The sequence below is a fragment of the Dama dama genome, chromosome 9, assembly GCF_033118175.1.
Source record: "Dama dama isolate Ldn47 chromosome 9, ASM3311817v1, whole genome shotgun sequence".
Classification (NCBI taxonomy): Eukaryota; Metazoa; Chordata; class Mammalia; order Artiodactyla; family Cervidae; genus Dama; species Dama dama.
Window position 1 is genome coordinate 49448556 of NC_083689.1, and position 19949 is coordinate 49468504.

The window sequence follows — 19949 nt, forward strand, 5'->3', positions numbered from 1 at the left end:
ACCTGAGATGTTTCAATTCTTTAAAAAAACAAAAAACAAAAAAAAAAAACCACAGTTTTAAAAAATCCCCCCCAAAGTAACCAGCAGTCAGTGTGATCATTATGGAAGAGAATTTAGATGGCAATATATTTATAATCAAGGGGAAAGCAGCCAATAGGGCTTAACAAAACTTAATCACATCATTCCCAGTTGGAAGGGCTTACAGTAAGTAGACATTCAGTGTCTACCCTCAAATATTAATCTCGGTTTTGGGAATTTAGTTTGACCATCTGAAATTTGAGAAGGTGAAGAGCCTAAATTCTGGGTTCCATAACTTTTCAACTGACAGCTGATGGTGCCAAACCCCATCCCCAATTACCTAGGTCATCTTTAAGGTCAATGTCAGCATTGGTAGGATTGATTATGGCCTCCACCTCAAAGCCGGCTAAATTACTGATTTCACTGTGAATAAGGTTCAGCTGAAAAGAAAAGCATGAGGTGGGAAATAACAGGACAGCTGGGAAGTCACAGAAATGGGAGCCTTGGGATACGGATGAAGGGCAGGGGATACTCCAGGTGCACTGGGCACAAAGGGGAAGAGGGACTCACTGGCTAAAATGAATCCATTTCAAATGAAAGACTCAAATGCCACTCAGGATGCTAAGAAGAAGCAAGCTAGGCTGAGGGTCCAGAACCTGTTTGGTGATGCCTGGGGCCAAAGGGAAGCCTAAGCCAAGTCAGACTGGGGGATCCACCTTCCTGTAAAAGAATTTGTGATCTGGGTGCCAAGGTACAGCAGCTCTCAGGACCCAGAGTCAAGTAATCATGGCTGGGGTAGGGTCGGGGGGTATATGGGACTGTCCTCTTTTTGAGCACTGGGATGCTACAGAAGTCCTAGCTGGTTTGGGCAAACCCCTAGCATTCTAGCCCTGCCATTCTCTTCCAAGTGGCCATGGGTCTCTTAGGCTCTTCTTGTCACTGTGAACACTGGCTAAGTGGCTCCCATGCCCTGCTCAGGGGTGGTGAGCGAGAATGGTCTGTTATTTAGTAACACCTAATTTTACATGCCTGTTAGTTATATGATGCTGAAGATCTGGCCAAACCCAGGAACAGACACAGCAGTTCTCCAACAAGATAGTGTGTCTTTTAAACTGTGTTCACCTTGTTGGTGAGGCTACTCCAAGGCGCAATGGGTAGAGTGACTGTTATGAGTACCCCACCAGCCGAGTCCTTATAAAGCGCCCCTGCAAGTCCTGCCTCCCCGCTGCTATCCTGGTGCCACAGCAGCCCTCACTCTGAGAGGCTGTCAGAGGTGCAGGAGGGTTGGGCTGGCCCAGGACTCCCCTTCCTGCTCTCAGGCCCAAGCGCCTGCAGCGGAGCGCTCACTCTTTCCCAGGGAAGATGGCTGTTCTTAGGTGACAGAAATTCCGACCAGCTGCACAGAGAGCCATGCCCAAGCGGCCCCCAGAGGAGCTGCTGACCCAAGACAAACTGCAAGCCTGGCTAGGGGAGCTGACCACACCCACTGGGCCCAGCAGAGCAGGCGTTCATCCCCCAGGAGGGGGCCACGTGCGGACACTCGGCCGGGATGCTCCTAGCCACCGAGCTCTAAGTGACTGAATTTCTGGGGCCAGACATTTTGTTGCAGACAAAACTAAAACAATCCAAACCCTGACATTCTATAAGCAACAGAAATATTACCCCCCATTTCTGATTCCCAGAGGCAATAAGCAGATTCTCAAAACAGGGACCTGCTTAAACTAAAAGTTGTGGAAATGAATTGGTCTTATGGCCAGGGAAGGACCCTGGCTAGGCCCCGCCACAGCAAAGGGAGGCCTCATCTTCAGTTAGGGCTCAAAGTGGGTAGAGGCACAAGCTCTCTCCACTTACACTTTCTGGGGTGCGAGTCCCAGCACTGCAGGGTGATCAGGGGCCCTGACATTCTGGCAGCTGAAGGATGCCCACCGAGGTGACCTCACACAGTGACGTGCTCAGAAGCACATGTGGGCCCTGGTGCCAGGACAGAGGCACAGAAGGGATGGCATCGGGGCGAGAGTACTCATGGTTGTGCTCAAGGGGAAGGGGTGTGGATGGGGTGTGATCTCAGAGTAAGGCAAGTGAAACTTCAGGACAAGGCAAAGGGTTTGATTATGTATCATGTACGTATTGCATATGACTTCAAGCAAATGCTGTTTATAAAAGCTCAAATTAAGCCAATATTCCCTGTTCCTTTCACCAAAAATAAAAACACACTGTGTGAAGCAGCAGGAGGTTCTAGCGGGAGGAATGGAAAGGAGAAGGGGGTGGGGGACACTCCACTTGGTGTTATGGGTGAATACGCTTTAAAGACATCTAGGAGATTTTATTTTTTTGGTTTATTTTTTAAATTAAAAAAAAATTTTTTTTGTTGTTTGTTTTAAAGTGATACATGTTTAAATCTTTAAAACTCATGCTGTTTTTTTCCTCAATTGTATAGATGCTTCTGGATTTGTATTCAGAAAAGCCTCAATGGAAAATCAGCTATTTCCATGGGCTCTGATTCAACTAGCAGGGGAGACCCTGGTAGATTCTATCTCTGTCTCGGAAGAACCGCCCCCCGCTCTTTAGCGGGAGGGGTGTTCTGGGGAAACCATAGGGCTTCAGGGCCTTGCTGAAGTGAGGGAGAGGTTGCAAACAGAATTCCCAGTTCTCTCTGGGCTGACCTTCCCTCTGAGTGGAAGCAGTTCCCCCTCTTGGAATCACAGAATCCTGCCTATCAGGGAGCCACTGCCCCTAGCATGGAGAAGCCCTAGCTAACCAAGTGCACCTTCACTCTCACCCACATCCGAGCCTTGATTTCCCAACTCTGTTCTGCCAGGTGCCAGGCTCAGAAGTAGTCCTCAGGGTGAGGGGCTGAGCCACAAAACAGTATTGCTATTTAAAATGTTTGTGCTTGGGGGAGGCCCAGTCTGTGTTTGTGTTGGGGGGAGAGGAAGGGGGAGGGGAAAGGACAGATTGCTTCAGGTACTCTGGACAGGTACTTGGGCAATCATCTTGGCTTGGGCAGGCTGGACCAGGTGCAGAAGCTGACAGTGATCTGATCATGAACAAGGACAGAAGCTCCCCTAGACAGGAGGATAAGTAGAGGCTGTGCATGCACATGCCTGGAAAGGATCTGGATGTGCAGAGGACATATGCCAACACGCCTGGCAGGCCCAGAATAGATGTCCAGTAGTAGGAGGTCCCAGGACCGCCCCCCACAAGACCCACCCAGGATCAAATCCACTTGGGCCTCTCACCCAAAGCGGTGCACAGCTGTCTGAAGCACATGGCAGAGCAGCAGTGTTTGTGGGCTGGGAAATCAGATGTCTGGGGCACTGTGAACATTCCCAAGTTGAGCCTGATTTTCTGGGAGCAGGGAGGCTTGTTAATGATTTCGGAATGTGAGTAAGGTGACTACTTCCTTGTCTTAATATTGGGAAAGATGGAAAACTAAGTTTTAAACCCCAGAATGGTGAATTTAAAATATCTGTGAAGACTACTGGCCACTGGAGAAAGTGACCAAAGAGCATCGCCAGGCATACAGCAGAAAAGGGCCCCACCTGGCTGTGGGGCTGGGGGAAGGAGACTGAGCCAAGGGTCCTTCAGGATCTCCTCCACCATGGGGACCTGATGATGCCCAGGTCACGGGCTCTGCTGGAGCCAGCCTCTGATGTCTACGGTCCCCAGTCTTCCCTCAAGGAGTTATGCCTAGTGAATCCTTGTTGTCTACTTCTGATGTGAACTCGTTAGGGTGCAAGCTCCTTGAAGGCAGAGAGAGGGCCATCCAATGCCTATGACAGTGCTCAGGTCTCTGTAGGCCCACAAACAGAGCTGGGATTGAACATCAAACATCCAGACATAACTCTGCGATGAGATGAACAAACCGCTTCCCTGAAAGCAGGGATATGGAGAGGTCAGAGCTCAGGAACTGCCCTTGTCCTGGCTGGGACCTGGGTTGGCTCAGAGCTGACCTGGCCATCCTGGAGCTGGCTGGGAGGCAGCCTGCCTGTGGTAAGGAAGGAGCTTACCTTGGGGCTTGGGGCTACTGGAAGGACATCTGGGCTATCCTGACATGACCTCCTTGGCTAAAGGAAGCAGTACAATCCTTTTTTTAAATATATGTGATCAGAAATTCAATTTTAGGGAATAAAAGTCAGTATTAAAGATTATCTGAGTGACTCAATGAGTATAGACTGTCATAGTCCAAGCTTTGTCTTTCTCATTCCCTCACAATGGACAAGGAAGAAGACTTCTTTCCCTGTATCCACCACATAAAATGGAACTCTTCTCCTGTCTCCAGGGTCCACTTCAACTAAGGCGAATGGAGAGGCGAGGTCCTCCACAGAACTGTCTCCACCTCCTCACAGAGCACATGTCCCTGTGGCCTGCTTCAGGACCCACTCCCGCCCCGGCCCCTCAGGTGAAGGGGCTTCCTCCTCTATGCTATGCTGCCCAGCCCACACGTATGCCTGATCTGAATCCCCCAGAGGCTCAGGTCTGGTGGTGACATCTGGTGCGTTTCAGGCTAGAATGTGCCACCCAAGGATAAGGACTCAGGACACGGCTGAAGGAAAAGCATGGGATCGCCCGTGTCCTAAACTGTCTGCCGTAGGGTGGAAGGGTGTGGTGGGCCTCTCCTCCACGTTACTGCTTCAAGAGCCCTCTCTCTCTTCACTGTTCCCTAGCCCCGAGACTAGGGTGTCTGGATCTGAGGAAGAAAACCCCTGGTGCCTACCCCTGCCTCGAGCGGCCTACAGGGGTCTGGCTGCAATCCTGATAGTGTGTGGTGGGGGCGGGGAGGGCACATACGCATGCCCTCTTGACACCGCCTTCCCAGCCGCTTCTAGTAACACTGACTCTTCCAGGGACGTCTACATCACTTACTACCACTGACAAAGACTTATAATACACCTTGGAAGTACTGCTTTTGAACATAAAGCTTTTTAAATCTCTGAAAAGATGCTGAGAATCTCCACTGAATCACAAAGCAAACACATCTCATCAACTTGGATTCGCAGCACTGTTTCCCTTTTGAAAACAATTCAATAATGTGTGTGAACACTGGGTAAAATCAAAGAATAATGAGAGTGATTACTCCTGAGACAGCTGTATGTGAAATACATCATCATCATCAACAATTAGATCCCAGGCTCCTAAGCCCTGGGCCAGCTTCTCCTGTGAGTAGCTTAGCAACCATGCCTTTCAGGGCTGTAGTGAGCACAGTATCGCCTTTCTGACCTCAGCTTGCCTGCACTACTCTAGCATTGGTGTCATTGTCACAGGTGGAAAACAAGACTCGTAGAACATAGGGTACCATACAGTCATCACTGTGAAGTATCCTTTCTGAAACATTTCTGAAAATCCAAGTCAAAATTAATGCCTGTACTAATGACATTTTAAAATGTGCTTTGTATGAAAATCCCTGTGTGTCAGTCTAACAACTCAGGCCCCTTTTGCACTAAATGCCATGACTTTCCCCCGACAGTAAAAACTAACAGAGGGCCAGAAAGTATTGCTTCACAGTAATGCTGCTAACTATGAACACCTACTGCCTTCCTCACGCTGCAGGGGCACGGGGATCCAAGGACACTATCTTCTAAGAGGGTGCCCCGGTCGACTTGAGATGTTGATTTATTCTGTGATAGCAATTTTGGGGAGACACAGTTTACTCTGCTAAATGGTGCCTACAGGACTGGGTCTGGGGTAGCTCATCCTGGATGTGTGTATCTGAATACACAGCTGCACAGGAAAGAAGGTGGGTGTTTCTTCCGGCTCTGCACTCAGCCCCGTCTCTCACAGCTGACCATGTAACACTGGCTCCACTCAGCCCCTCCTCTCAGGCTCTCCCTCCAAAAGTCGAGATACTGAACAGCCACGTTAGCGTCACTGTCGAGCCCACCGCTTCCATTTTCCTGTATTTCCTATATAGTATTAGATAACATACCTGTAAATTACTCTACAGTATCAGTGCCTCTCTGCGGCATTTTGGACTTCCCCTTCCAACCTAAGTCAGGTGTAGTCAGTGTTCACTAAATTTGTACTTTCCGGTACTTTCCTGCCTGTGGTGCGGACCCTGAGGTCAGAGGCCAGACCTGTACCCATCATGGAGCAGGTGGCGCTGCCTGGTCGCAGCAGTGCTAGCCATGAATCTGCAGCCTTTGCTGGCTTCCTCCCAGGCCTCATATGCAGCACATGAGGCCCTGATCCCATGGCCAAGAAGAGCGTCTCTATGTGTACACGGGCACCGTATGGCCAAGTACTGCCACTGTAGGGATCCTGCAAGGGGGTGCGAGGAGTTCTGATCTGAGGTTGGTTTTGGAGTAAACAGCAGGAGAGAGCGAGAACACAGGGAAGGGAGAGGCACCCAAGGGTGGGGCAGGGGAAGGAGTGGGTGAGAGGGTGGCCCCTGGGCTGAACTGTTCTACCTGTTTAACAGGCTTCCAAGTGCCAGCTAATAGTCAGCATTTGGGATCTAAAGCACACTGGAGCTAGTCCTTAAATCGCAGAGCTTTTTCACACTTTAGTTCAAATGAAAGCAACTTGGGTGACAGGTCACATTAACTTTCAATATAGTACCCAAAGGACAGGTTAAAGGGTGAAAGTAAACCCAGGTGGTTGCCTTCACTGCTGTGCTGAAATTTTATCAATAAAAAATATTTTACACAAAAACTTTCAAAGCCCCAGACCTTAAGATGACAACTAGTGCTGCTTATATTTTCCCTTTGAAAAATGCATACAAAATACAGACAATGGTTATAAAATGTACACTGTAATGGTTATTTGCTGGAACACAGAGTCCACCACAGGAATTGCATCATGAGGGCCTGAGTGCAATTAGTGACAGGAAGCGGGAGGGGGAGGAGAAGGCTTGCAATGAAGTGAGCAGAAGGACTGTGTCACTGAGATGCAAAAGAAAACTGACGGTGAGCTTTTAAAAATGATGCAGCTTCAGGACCAAGTTGTTCACCACATTCGAACTAAATGCAATTTACGTGGAAGTTCAAATCCATGCCTTTAATACTTTTTAATGTAGGATTAAAAAAAAAAAATCAGCCAAGTAATTCCCACTGTCTCTCCACCCCCTTTTTTGGTGTTAACAGAGAAATATTAACCCTCCTTCTGAGGTCTTAAAAGCCTTTGCATCATTTTTATTTTCAACAAAAGTGAATCATCTGTTACAAAACCATATAGTGTCCTGGCAAATCTGCACCACTGGGGCAGCTGAAAACATACTGTCCACGGTTAAAACAAACAAACACCTGGCTTGAGGACTCCTCAGGTGGCACGGTGTGTCTAGCAACAATCCCGGCCCCTGGATCAAGGCTCCGCCTCCAGTGTCCACCAGAATGCCTGGGCTGCCAGCTAGATCTTTCTCTTTCCAGGCCCTGGTTTTGACTTTCTGGCCAGGATTATAGGATGACCAGGTCCTCCCATGTACGCAGCTCCTTCCACAGACCGAGCCCAGGGTGTCTCCAACCCCACAGGAGCTACTGTCCCTCTTCTTCACCACCATATCTCCTCTCCCCACCTGCCAATCTCCCCTCAGCAACTGGCCCAGCCCTCCCCGACTTCTTTCCTAAACCGCCCGCCCCTACTCTCTCCGCCAGCCCACGAGGCCAGGAGTGGTTCCCAGGCAGCCTTTCTGCTGGTGGAGGCACCCATCCGTCCCAGGGCCCGCGAGCAGACTGGGGTGAGCGTTGGCCTACCTTCTGGCCGAGGAAGAGGCTCTTGGTGGAGAGCACAGTGAAGCCGTCGGCGGGCGTGCCCTCAGTCGTGCTGTCAGCGCTGGCGGCCTTGCTGACTTCTCCCTGCTTCTTCTTACACAAATACAAGAGTCAGTGTGAGGCCCGCACAGGTGGAGACCACGCGAATCTGGGCTTTTCTGACAGGCGAAAAGAAAGCCTTGCCCATAATACTCAAGAGAAAACAGGAAACTAAACCACTACCAGTTCTCAGCATTTGGGGGCTGCAGGCTTATTTTCAAGTCCAAGAATTCCATACAGAGTGCTAAATTGTATATTTTCATCACTTTAGAATCTTAAAAAAAAAAAAGCTAAGGCAGAACTTCACAGTGATAATTTACAACAGAAACACTTGTATAACTGTAGACCAAGTAAATGTCTCTTAATTCAGAGTCTTCACTTTCTAGATGCCTGTACAGTATCTGCATCTGAGAGGAAAAAACAAACTGCTCTGGGTACTTAGTTCTCAAAGAGCCAAAAAAGTAGACCAAGGACCATCACCCTCCAAGCCTCCCCAGCTCAGGAGGTAAGATTCTCCCACTTTCTTTCACTAAGACCCACCTCGGAGAAGCCTCAATATGGGGGCTGTTGGTGAGCCGATCTGCCCCCTTGAAATGCCCCAACCCCCAGCAGTGGGCATGAATCTTGGCAGGCTCCTGGGCCTCTTTCTGGCATCATTCACATTGAAGGATGTACACCCTGGGGTTTCCAAGAGCCATGCAAGGGTACGTTGTGTAGAGAGGTTTAATTACTCTCCAGATCCTCAGCTTCCTAAAGTACTTACTTCTTCCTGAAATGGATCAGACCTAAGAGTGATCTACGCCAGCAATCAAGGCTTCATGCTGGACCTTGCTGGACAACCATTTCTCAGTTCCCAAGAGTGGACGCTGCATGGTGCACCACCCTTCCAGAAGAGATACATGCCTTTCTCAGTCTTTCATTTCTGTTAAGGATGTATTAGAAATGGATTTTTTGGCTCATCTGGGGATTTATTTTACATTCAGATATATTGTTGAGTAAGGAAGGTGAGCACAATGGCAATTTTTGTTTAGATACTTCACTTTTTTTCTTTCCCCAATTATTATCAAAAAGGACATCACTCCTGAAGGATGGTCTAATGGGAGCAAATCAAGAAAGTAGGGGGTGAGAAATATAAGTGGCTATGCCTTCCTGAAGGAAGGATCTGGACAGTAAATTCAGGGAAAGGCCCATGCCCTATCCATTTGCCCTTTTAATACTCAAATTCATTAACATATTAACATTTTTACTGACATTGAAAAGGTCTAGTTTTACTAAGTTCTTTAAAAATAAGGACTGGTTTGGCATTTAGGTTACATGGCTAATCTGGAACATTTTCTATAAATAAAATGAGCTAAATTTGATGCTTCGAGGTGTTTATATAAATGATAAGACAGAAAGCATTTTATTAAGAAGTATGGTATTAGCAAAGATCTATTAAAATTATCGCTATTTTGTTTCTCCTAACAATTTGAGTGTATCAGATTTGACAAGTAAAAGAGAAACAGGTATAATTAACAATTACATGGTAAGTCTTAGTAAAGCCTTTTTTGATATACTTTCCAGGAAACAAGAAAGGCAAAGGCTGGATGACAAATCCTTTCACAAGTCAGATGTTTCTAATTCTGTGCTTTCAACAAACCTGAAGAAATACCAAACTGAGTTAGCAGCTGATTCATCATTAAAGAAAGGACTGATGGAGTTTAGTTAATAGTAGTGGACCAGTGCAGGTTTCTTAGTTGTGATGAATGTACCAGGGTTATGGAAGATGTTAACAACAGTGAAACTAGGTAAGGGATATTCAGAAATTCTCTATACACGCTTTGTAACTTCTATAAATCTAAAACAATTCTAAAATAAAACATTTATTAAAATAAATTGATGACAGATTACTATGTGATTGTTGGCATGCAACTCAGAAAGAGTTCAGAGGATTGAGTGATGTTGCTATAACAAAATCCTTTCCATCCCCATTTAATTATTTTTGTGAGCAAGACTTTCCAGGCACTTGTACCTATAAGTATAAAAATATAGGATGATGATTCATTTTTACAATAAGCAACATTCATCTCAGGGTACTTGAGTTAATTGAAAAAACTATCTCCTTGAATCCTATGACATGATACAGCTCCAAAAAACTTTTACTTTCTCAATAGTTAAAATGTGTCAAGTATTTATCAGCTTGGTCAATTGTGTATTATTAATAAAGATGATAACTATCCAATCCTGTGTAAACCATAACATTTAGTGCTTTTATGATCACAGGAAATTTTTTCAAAGTGAATTTAAATTTATGTTCATTATTTTTGTTGTGCAAATCACTAACACAGTACAAGCAAAGAAAAATGTATTAGGTTAGGATAAAATTTTCTGGGGAAAGGGAAGGGAAACAAGGGCTCAAAGGAGAAAAATGATGTAGATTTTTTAAAAAAGAGCCTGCTTGTGTATTTTATGGTATATCAAACCATCACAGTAATTAGATTTACTTGGATACATTTAAATGAGTGATGAAAGAACTTTCTTTTTAAATTTCAATATTTATTATATATCAAAATTATGCCCTTTATAGATATTTAAATTTATTAGTATGAGAAGTTTAGTTGTCAAATTTTAGATGTATGAGATATGCAGATTTTCAAAACTGCTTTAGGAAGTATGCAAGCAAAAAACTGCTAAAGCCAATGCTCTACCCAGTGACCTCCATTCATACAGGAGAGATTCAGTAAATGCTTGGGAATGGAGTGCAGTTGGTAAGTAGACAAAGATTTACTGCTTCTGTCCAAGGATACATGAATTTTAAGAGGTCAGAAAGCCCTAAATGATAGAATTTCAGGCATCTGGGATTTGGAGCTGGTTTTACTGGGAGGAGGGGCCTGAAGGGCTCCCTGTGCCCCTCATATAAGCCAGCAGCTGCCTATGCAGCCAGGTTACAAAGCTTAGTCTGTGATAATTAAAACTGGTAATTTTCAGCAAGCATTCATTTGCATACAGTCATTTGCACTAAAGCTGTTGCCCTATACTGTAAATTGGTCCAGCCACTATGGGAAAAAAAAAAAATATATATATATATAAAGATTCTTCAAGAAATAAAAAATAGAACTACCATGTGCTATAGCAATTCTACTTCTGGGAATGTATTCAAAGGAAATGAAAACATTCTATGAGGAGTTATCTGCACTCCATGTTCACTGGAGCATTATTTACAATAGCCAAGACATGGGAACAACATAAGTGCCCATCAACAAATAAATGGATAAGGAAAATGTGATACACATACATGCACAAACACATACATACAATGGAATATTATTTAGCCATAAAAAAGAAAATCCTGCCTGGAACCTGAAAGAGTTCCAAATAAGATGAAGCAAAGAAATCCATGCCAAGACACATTACAGTTAAAGATAAGGAGAGAATCTTTAAAACAGCAAGAAAAAACAACATGTTACCCAAAAAACCCCATAAAATTACCAGCAGATTTTTCAGCAAAAACTTTGCAGGCCAGAAGGAAATGCCTTGATTTTTCTATGTGCTAAAAGTTAAAAAAAAAAAAAAAAAAATTCCCACCAAGAATACTCTACCCAGCAAAGCTCTACTTGAGAAATGAAGAATACAGATAACAGTTCTCCAGACAAGCAAAAGCTAAAGGACTTCATCACCACTAAAGTCCCCTTATAAGAAATAATAAAGACTTCTTGAAGCTCAATGGAAAGGGCACTAATTTACCAACAGGAAAATCTATGAAAGTATGTGTCACTGGTAAAGAGTTACAAATACATAGCAAAGGTGGTAGATTAATAACTTACAAAGCTAGCATAAAAGTTAAAAGATAAAAGTACTAAAAATAACTAACTACAGTAATCAGTTAAGGACATACACAAGAAGAGGCTTCCCAGATGGTGTTAGTGGTAAAGAACCTGCCTGCCAATTCAGGAGACACAAGAGACGTGGATTCGATCCCTGGGTTGGGAAGATCCCCTGGAAGAGGGCATGGCAACCCACTCCAGTATTCTTGACTGAAGAATCCCATGGACAGAGGAGTCCACAGGGTCGCAAAGAGTCAGACACGACTGAAGCCACTTAGCACGCATGCGAGCACACGTGAGCAAAGAAATGTAAAATGGAGGGAACAGTAAAAATGTAGAGCTTCTGAATGGGATCAAACTTGTTATCAATTTTAAATAGACTATTATGTTGTTATACATAAGCCTCAAGGTAAAGAATAAGCCTATAGTAGATATGCAAAAAGAAAGAAATGTTAGTATACTACTAAAGAAAATCATCCAATCACAAAGGAAGAAAGCATGAAAATAAAGGAACAGAGGGACTACAAAACAGACAAAAACAATTAAAATGGGAATAAGTACATACTTATCAATAGTTACTTTAAATGTAAATGTACTCAATTCTACAATCAAAAGACAAGGAGTGGCTGAGTGGATGAATATATAACACCCATTGATGTGCTGCCTGCAAGAGACCCATTTCAGATGTAGGAATAATACAGACTGAAAGTAAAGAGGTGGAAAAACATTTTCCATCCAAATAAAAACCAATAGAACGCTGAGGTAGCTATACTTCTATCGGACAAAGCAGACTTTAAAACAACAACAGACAATGAATGACATTGCATAATGATAAACAGGTCAACCCAACAAGAGGATATAATATTTGTAAATATTTATGCACCCAACATAGGAGCAAATAAGTTTATAAAACAAATATTAACAGACCTAAAGGAAGATACAGACAGCAACAGAATTATAATAGGGGACTTTATACCCCACTTTCATCAATGGACAGATCTTTCTTACAGAAAATCAAAAGAAACAATCCCATTCACCACTGCAATGAAAAGACTAAAAAACTTAGGAATAAATTTACTCAAAGAAACAAAAATATTGAGAACTATAAAACACTGATGAAAGAAATCAAAGGTGACACAAATAGATGGAGAAATATACCATGTTTGTGGGTTGGAAGAATCAATAGAGTGAAAATCAGTATACTACCCAAAGCAACCTATAGATTCAATGCAATCCCTATCAAGCTACCAATGGTATTTTTCACAGAACTGGAACAAATAATTTCAAAATTTGTATGGAAACACAAAAAACCTCAAATAGCCAAGCAATCTTGAGAAAGAAGAATGGAACTGGAGGAATCAACCTGCCTGACTTCAGGCTCTACTACAAAGCTACAGTCATCAAGACAGTATGGTACTGGCACAAAGACAGACATATAGATCAATGGAGCAAAATATAAAGCCCAGAGATAAATCCACATACCTATGGACACCTTATCTTTGACAAAGGAGGCAAAAATAAACAATGAAGAAAAGACAATCTCTTTATCAAGTGGTGCTGGCAAAACTGGTAAAAGAATGAAACTGTAAAAGAATGAAACTAGAACACTTTCTAACACCATACACAATAATAAACTCAAAATGGATTAAAGATCTAAATGTAAGATCTGAAACTATAAGACTCTTAGAGGAAAACATAGGCAGAACACTCTCTGACATAAATCACAGCAAGATCATCTACGATCCACCTCCCAGAGTAATGGAAATAAAAACAAAAATAAAGAAATGGGACCTAATTAAACTTAAAAGCTTTTGTACAACAAAGAAAACTATAAGCAAGGTGAAAAGGCAGCCTTCAGAATGGGAGAAAATAATAGCAAATGAAGCAACTGACAAAGAATTAATCTCCAAAATATACAAGCAATTCATGCAGTTCAATACCAGAAAAATAAGCAACCCAATCAAAAAACAGGCCAAAGAACTAAACAGACATTTCTCCAAAGAAGACATACAGATGGCTAACAAACACATGAAAAGATGCTCAACATCACTCATTATCAGAGAAATGCTACTCAAAACCACAATAAGGTACCATCTCATGCCAGTCAGAATGGCTGCCATCAAAAAGTCTACAAACAATAAATGCTGGAGAGGGTGTGGAGAAAAGGGAACCATCTTACACTGTTGGTGGGATTGCAAACTAGTATGGCCACTATGGAGAACAGTGTGGAGATTTCTTACAAAACTGTAAATAGAACTGCCATATGACCCAGCAATCCCACTGCTGGGCATACACACTGAGGAAACCAGAATTGAAAGAGACACATGTACTCCAATATTCATTGCGGCACTCTTTACAATAGCTAGGACATGGAAGCAACCTAGATATCCATCAGCAGACAAATGGATAAGGAAGCAGTGGTACATACACACACTGGAATATTACTCAGCTATAAAAAAAGAACAGATTTTAGTCAGTTATAATGAGGTGGATGAAACTGGAGCTTATTATACAGCGTGAAGTAAGTCAGAAAGAGAAACACCAATACAGTACATTAACACATATATATGGAGTTTAGAAAGATGATAACGACGACTTTATATGCAAGACAGCAAAACAGACACAGATGTGAAGAACAGACTTTCGGACTATGTGGGAAAAGGTGGGGGTGGGACAATAAGACAGAATAGCACTGAAACATGTACATTACCATATGTAGAGATGACCAGTGCAAATTCAATGCATGAAGTAGGGCACCCAAAGCTGGTGCTCTGGGACAACCCAGAGGGATGAGGTAGAAAGGGAGTGGGAAGAGGGTTTAGGATGGTGGGACACATTTACACCCATGGCTGATTCATGTTGATATATGGCAAAAACCACCACAATATTGTAAAGTAATTAGCCTCCAGTTAAAATAAATAAGTTTTTTTAAAAGGCAGGAAGAAAATGACTGCAATGACAATGAATGACACTGCATAATGATAAACAGGTCAATCCAACAAGAAGATATAATGTAAATATTTATGCACCAAACATAGGAGAAAATTAAGTATATAAAACAAATATTAACAGACCTAAAGGAAGAAATAGACAGCAACACAATTACAATAGACTTTATACCCCACTTTCATCAATGGACAGATCTTCCTTACAGAAAATCAGTAAGAAAACACTGGTCTTAAAAAACATATTAAACCAGGTGGATTTAAAAGATACATACAGAATATTTCACCCGAAGCAACAGAATACACAGTCCCTCTCAAGTACACACACAACATTCTCCAGGATAGACTACATGAATGGCCACAAAACAAGTGTTAATAAATGTAAGAAATCATAAAATATCTTTTTTTGACCATAATGATATAAAATCAGAAATCAATTATAGGAAGGAAACTGAAAAAAATCACAAATATGTGAAGGTTAAGCAACATGTTACTGAATAACCAATAGGAAGGAAACCAAGAGAAATTAAAAAAAAAAAAAAAAAAACCCAAAAACCTAGAAATGGATAAATTCCTAGAAACATACAACCTACCAAGAGTGTGTTGTGAAGAAACAGATAGTCTGAACAGACCAATTACTACTAAAGAGGTCAAATCAGTAATTAAAAACCTCCCAATAAACAAAAAATCCAGGATCAGACAGCTTCACTGGTGAATTCTACCAAAGATTTAAAGAAGGATTAATACATATCTTTCTCAAACTCTTACAAAATATAGAAGAGTCAGAAACACTCCCAAACTTATTTTACGAGGTCAGCATTATCCTACCAAAACAAGGACACCAAAATAAAATTAAAGGTCAATACCCCTAATGTACATAGATCAGAAATGCTCACCAAAATATTAGCAAATTGAACTCAACAATATATTAAAAAGATAATACACCATGATCAAGTGGAACTTATTTCAGGGATGGGAAGATGGTCCAACGTCTGCAAATCCATCAATGTGATACACAAAATTCAACAATACATTAAAAAGATAATGCACCATGATCAAGTGGAGCTTACTTCAGGGATGGAAAGATGGTCCAACATCTGCAAATCCATCAGTGTGATACACCATATCAACAAATGAAGGATAAAACTCATGATCATAACAATAGATACAGAAAAAGCAATTGAAAAACTTCAGTATCTATTTGTGATGAAAATCCTTCAGCAAAGTAAGTACAGAAGAAGCATACCACAACATAATAAAGGCCATATATGCCAAGCCCATAGCTAATATCAGATTCAATGGAGAAAAGCTGACAGCTTTTCCTTTAAGATTAGGAACAAGGCAAGGATGCACACTCTTGACACTTTTACTCAATGTAGTATTTGAAGTTCTAGCCACAGCAATCTGGCAAGAAAAAGAAAAGGAATCCAACTCAGAAAGAAAGAAGTAAAATTGTCACTATTTGAACATGACATGATATTATATACAAAAAAACTCTAAAGTCTCCACCAAAAAAAAGTTAGAATAAATGAATTCAGTAAAGTTGCAGGACAAAAAAGTAAATACACAATTTTCTGTGGTGTTTCAAAACATACACTGATAATGAGCTATCATAAACAGAAATTAAGAAAACAATTTACGACCACATTAAAAGGAATAAAATACCAAGGATTATACTTAAACAAGGAGGTGAAAGTTCTGCATAGTGAAAACCATAAGACATTGATGAAAGAACTTAAACACACAAATAAATGGAAAGATATTCTATGCTCAAGGATTAGAAAAATGCCATTAAAATGTTCATACTACCCAAAGTAATTGACAGATCCATTACAATCCCTATCAAAATTCCAATGGTGAGAGATCTCTGCAAGATGGCAGAATAGAAGGGCCTGAGCTCACCTCCTCTCATGCAAACATCAGAATCAAAACCAACTGTTGAGCAACCAGTGACAATAAGATATTTTCAAAGAAAAGAAGAAGCCACAACAAGATGGCAGGAGAGGTGCTTTTGTGATATCATCAAATCCCAAACTTTAGCCAGACTCATCAAGAAAAAAAGGGAGAAGACTCAAATCAATAAAATTAGAAATGAAAAAGAAGTTACAACAAACACTACAGAAATATAAAAAATCATAAGAGACTATTGCAAGCAACTATATGCCAGTGAAAACAAACAATCTAGAAGAAATGGACAATTCTTAGAAAGGTACAATCTCCCAAGACTGAACCAGGAAGAAATAAAAAATATGAACAGACCAATCACAAGCACTGAAATTGAAACCATAATTAAAAATCTCCCAACAAATCAAAGTCCATGACCGGACTACTTCACAGGTGAATTTTATCAAATATTTAGAGAAGAGGTAATACATATCCTTCAGAAACTATTCCAAAAAGTCACAGAGGAAGAAAACTTCCCAACTCATTTTATAAGGCCACCATCACCCTGATCCTAAAACCATACAAAGATACCACAAAAAACGAAAATTACAGGCCAATATCACTGATGAACATAGATGTAAAAATCCTCAACAAAATACCAGCAATCTATATCCAACAATACATTAAAAAGATCATACATTATGATCAAGTGGGATTCAATCCAAGGATGCAAGGATTTTTCAACATCCACAAATCAATCAATGGGATACACCATATCAACAAATTGGAACAAACCCATTTGATCATTTCAAAGACACAGAAAAAAATTTTTGACAAAAATCAGCACCCGTTTATTATAAAAAGAAACTCTCCAGAAAAGTGGGCATGGAGCGTACATACCTCAACATAACAAAGGCCAGCTACCTGGAGAATCCCCACAGACAGAGGAGCCTGGCAGGCTATGGTCCGTGGGGCTGTAGAGAGTCAGGACACAACTGAGCAACCAAGCATGGCACACATGACAAACGACAAACCCAGAGAGAGTGTCATACTCAGTGCTGCAAGCTGAAAGCATGTCCTCTTAACACCAGCAACAAGACAAGGATCTTCACTGTCACCACTGTTTCCAACACAGTTTTGGAAGTCCACGCTATAGCGTTCAGAGAAGAAAAAGAAGTAAAGGGAGTCCAAATTGGGAAAGAAGTTAAACTGTCACTGTTTGCAGATGACACAATACTATACAAAGAAGACCCTAGAGATGCTAACAGAACATGACTAGAACTCACCAATGAATGTGGTAAAGTTGGAAGTTACAAAATTAATACACAGAAATCTGTTGCATTCCTATACACTAACAATGAAAGATCATAAATTCAAGAAGCAATTCCATTTACCACTGCATCAAAAAGAACAAAATACCTAGGAATAAACATACCTAAGGAGACAAAAGACCTTTATTTCAAAAACTAAGATGCTGATGAAAGAACCTGAAGAAAACATAAACAGATGCAAAGATATACCATGTCTGTGCACTGGAAGAATCCATACTATCAAAATGACTATACTATCCAAGGCAATCTACAGATTCAATGCAATCCCTATCACATTACCAATGGCATTTTCCACAGAACTAGAACCAAAAAACCCTCAAAATTTGTATGGGGACACAAAAGACCCTGAATAGCCAGAACAATCTTGAAAAAGAAAAATGGGGCCATAGGAATCAGGCTACCTAACTTCAGACTATACTACAAACTCACAGCCACCAAAACAGTAAGGAACTGGCACAAAAATAGAAATACAGATCAATGGAACAGGACAGAAAACTCAGAAATAAGCCCATGCACCTGTGGTCAATTAACCTATGACAATGGAGGCAAGACTACACAATGCTGGAAAGAAAGTCTCCTCAACAAACGGTGCTGGGAAAACTGGAGAGCCACATGTAAAGAAATTATATCATTCCTTAACTCCATACACAAAAATAAGCTCAAAATGAATTAAAGACCTAAACGTCCAACCAGACAGTATAAAATACCTAGAGGAACACACAGGCAAAACACCCTCTGACATAAATCACAGCAACATCTTTCTTGATCCATCTCCCAGAATAATGGAAATAAAACCAAAAATAAACAAACAGGACCTACTTAAACTCAAAAGCTTTTGCATAGCAAAGAAAATAAACAGACAACCCATAGATTAGGGAAAAATATTTGCAAAGGATGTGACTGATAAGGGATTAATCTCCAAAATTTACGAACAGCTTATGAAGCTTAATGGCACCAAAAAATGGGCAGAAGACCTGAATAGACATTTCTCCTAAGAATACATACAAATGGCCAATAAGCACATGAAAAGAGGTTCAATACTGTGTTATTAGAGAAATGCAAATCAAAGCTACAAGGAGATATCACCTCACACCTGTCAGAATGGCTATCATCATAAAATCCACAAACAACAAATGTTGCAGAGGGTATGGAGAGGAGGGACCCCTTCTCTGCATTGTTGGTAGCAATGTAAATTGGTATAGCCGCTATGGAGAACAGTATGGAGGTCCCTTAAAAAATGAAAAATAGAGCTACCATATGACCATAATCCCACTCCAGGGCATATATCCAGAGAAAAACATGGCCTGAAAAGATAAATGCATCCCAATGTTCATTGCAGCATGGTTTACAATAGCCAAGACATGGAAGCAACCTAAATGTCCACTGACAGAGAAATAGATAAAGAAGATGTGGTACACACATACTGTGGAATATTACTCAGCTATTAAAAACAATGAAATAATGCCATCTGCAGCAATATGGATGGACCTAGAGTGTCATATGGAGTGAAGTAAGTCAGACAGAGGAGAAATATCATATGACATCCCTTACTTGTGGAATCTAAAAAGAAATGATACAAATGAACTTACTTGCAAAACAGAAAAGAGACTCACAGACTTCGAAAATGAACTTATGGTTGCCAGGTGGAAAGGATAGGGACTTTGGGAAGGTCATGTACATGCTGCTATATTTAAAATGGATAACCAACAAAGACCTACTGTATAGCACATGGAACTCTGCTCAATGTTATGTGCCAGCCTGAATGGGAAGGGAGTTTGGGGGAGAATGGATACATGTATATGTATGGCTGAGTCCCTTCACTGTTCACCTGAAACTGCCAGAACATTGTTAATCAGCTAAACCCCAATACAAAATGTTATTGCTGTTAAAATTTTTTATTTAAAAAAAAATCACAACTAACTGCTGAGCAAACATTGACAAAAAATACTAGAACCTACCAAAGAAAAAAGATATTTTCAAAGAAAAGAAGAAGCCACAACAAGATGGTAGGAGAGGTGCTTTTGCGATATTATCAAATCCCAAACTTTAGCCAGACTCATCAAGAAAAAAAGGGAGAAGACTCAAATCAATAAAATTAGAAATGAAAAAGAAGTTACAACAAACACTACAGAAATATAAAAAATCATAAGAGACTATTGCAAGCAACTATATGCCAGTGAAAACAAACAATCTAGAAGAAATGGACAATTCTTAGAAAGGTAC

The 19949-nt window shown here is 41.3% G+C and overlaps 1 protein-coding gene across 4 annotated transcripts in view; it reads right to left on the bottom strand.

Moving 5' to 3' along the window:
- Window positions 1–19949, bottom strand: part of LOC133062400 (core histone macro-H2A.1) — an 82211-nt gene that overhangs the window by 18028 nt on the left and 44234 nt on the right. Inside the window, exons 5-6 of one of the 4 annotated variants that reach the window (XM_061151340.1) lie at window positions 7707–7817; window positions 359–458 (exon numbers count right to left, since the gene is read on the bottom strand). In XM_061151340.1, the coding sequence (XP_061007323.1) occupies window positions 359–458; window positions 7707–7817 (211 nt within the window). The remainder of the gene's footprint in view (window positions 1–358; window positions 459–7706; window positions 7818–19949) is intronic. The other 3 variants (XM_061151341.1, XM_061151342.1, XM_061151343.1) reach the window with 3 other exon arrangements.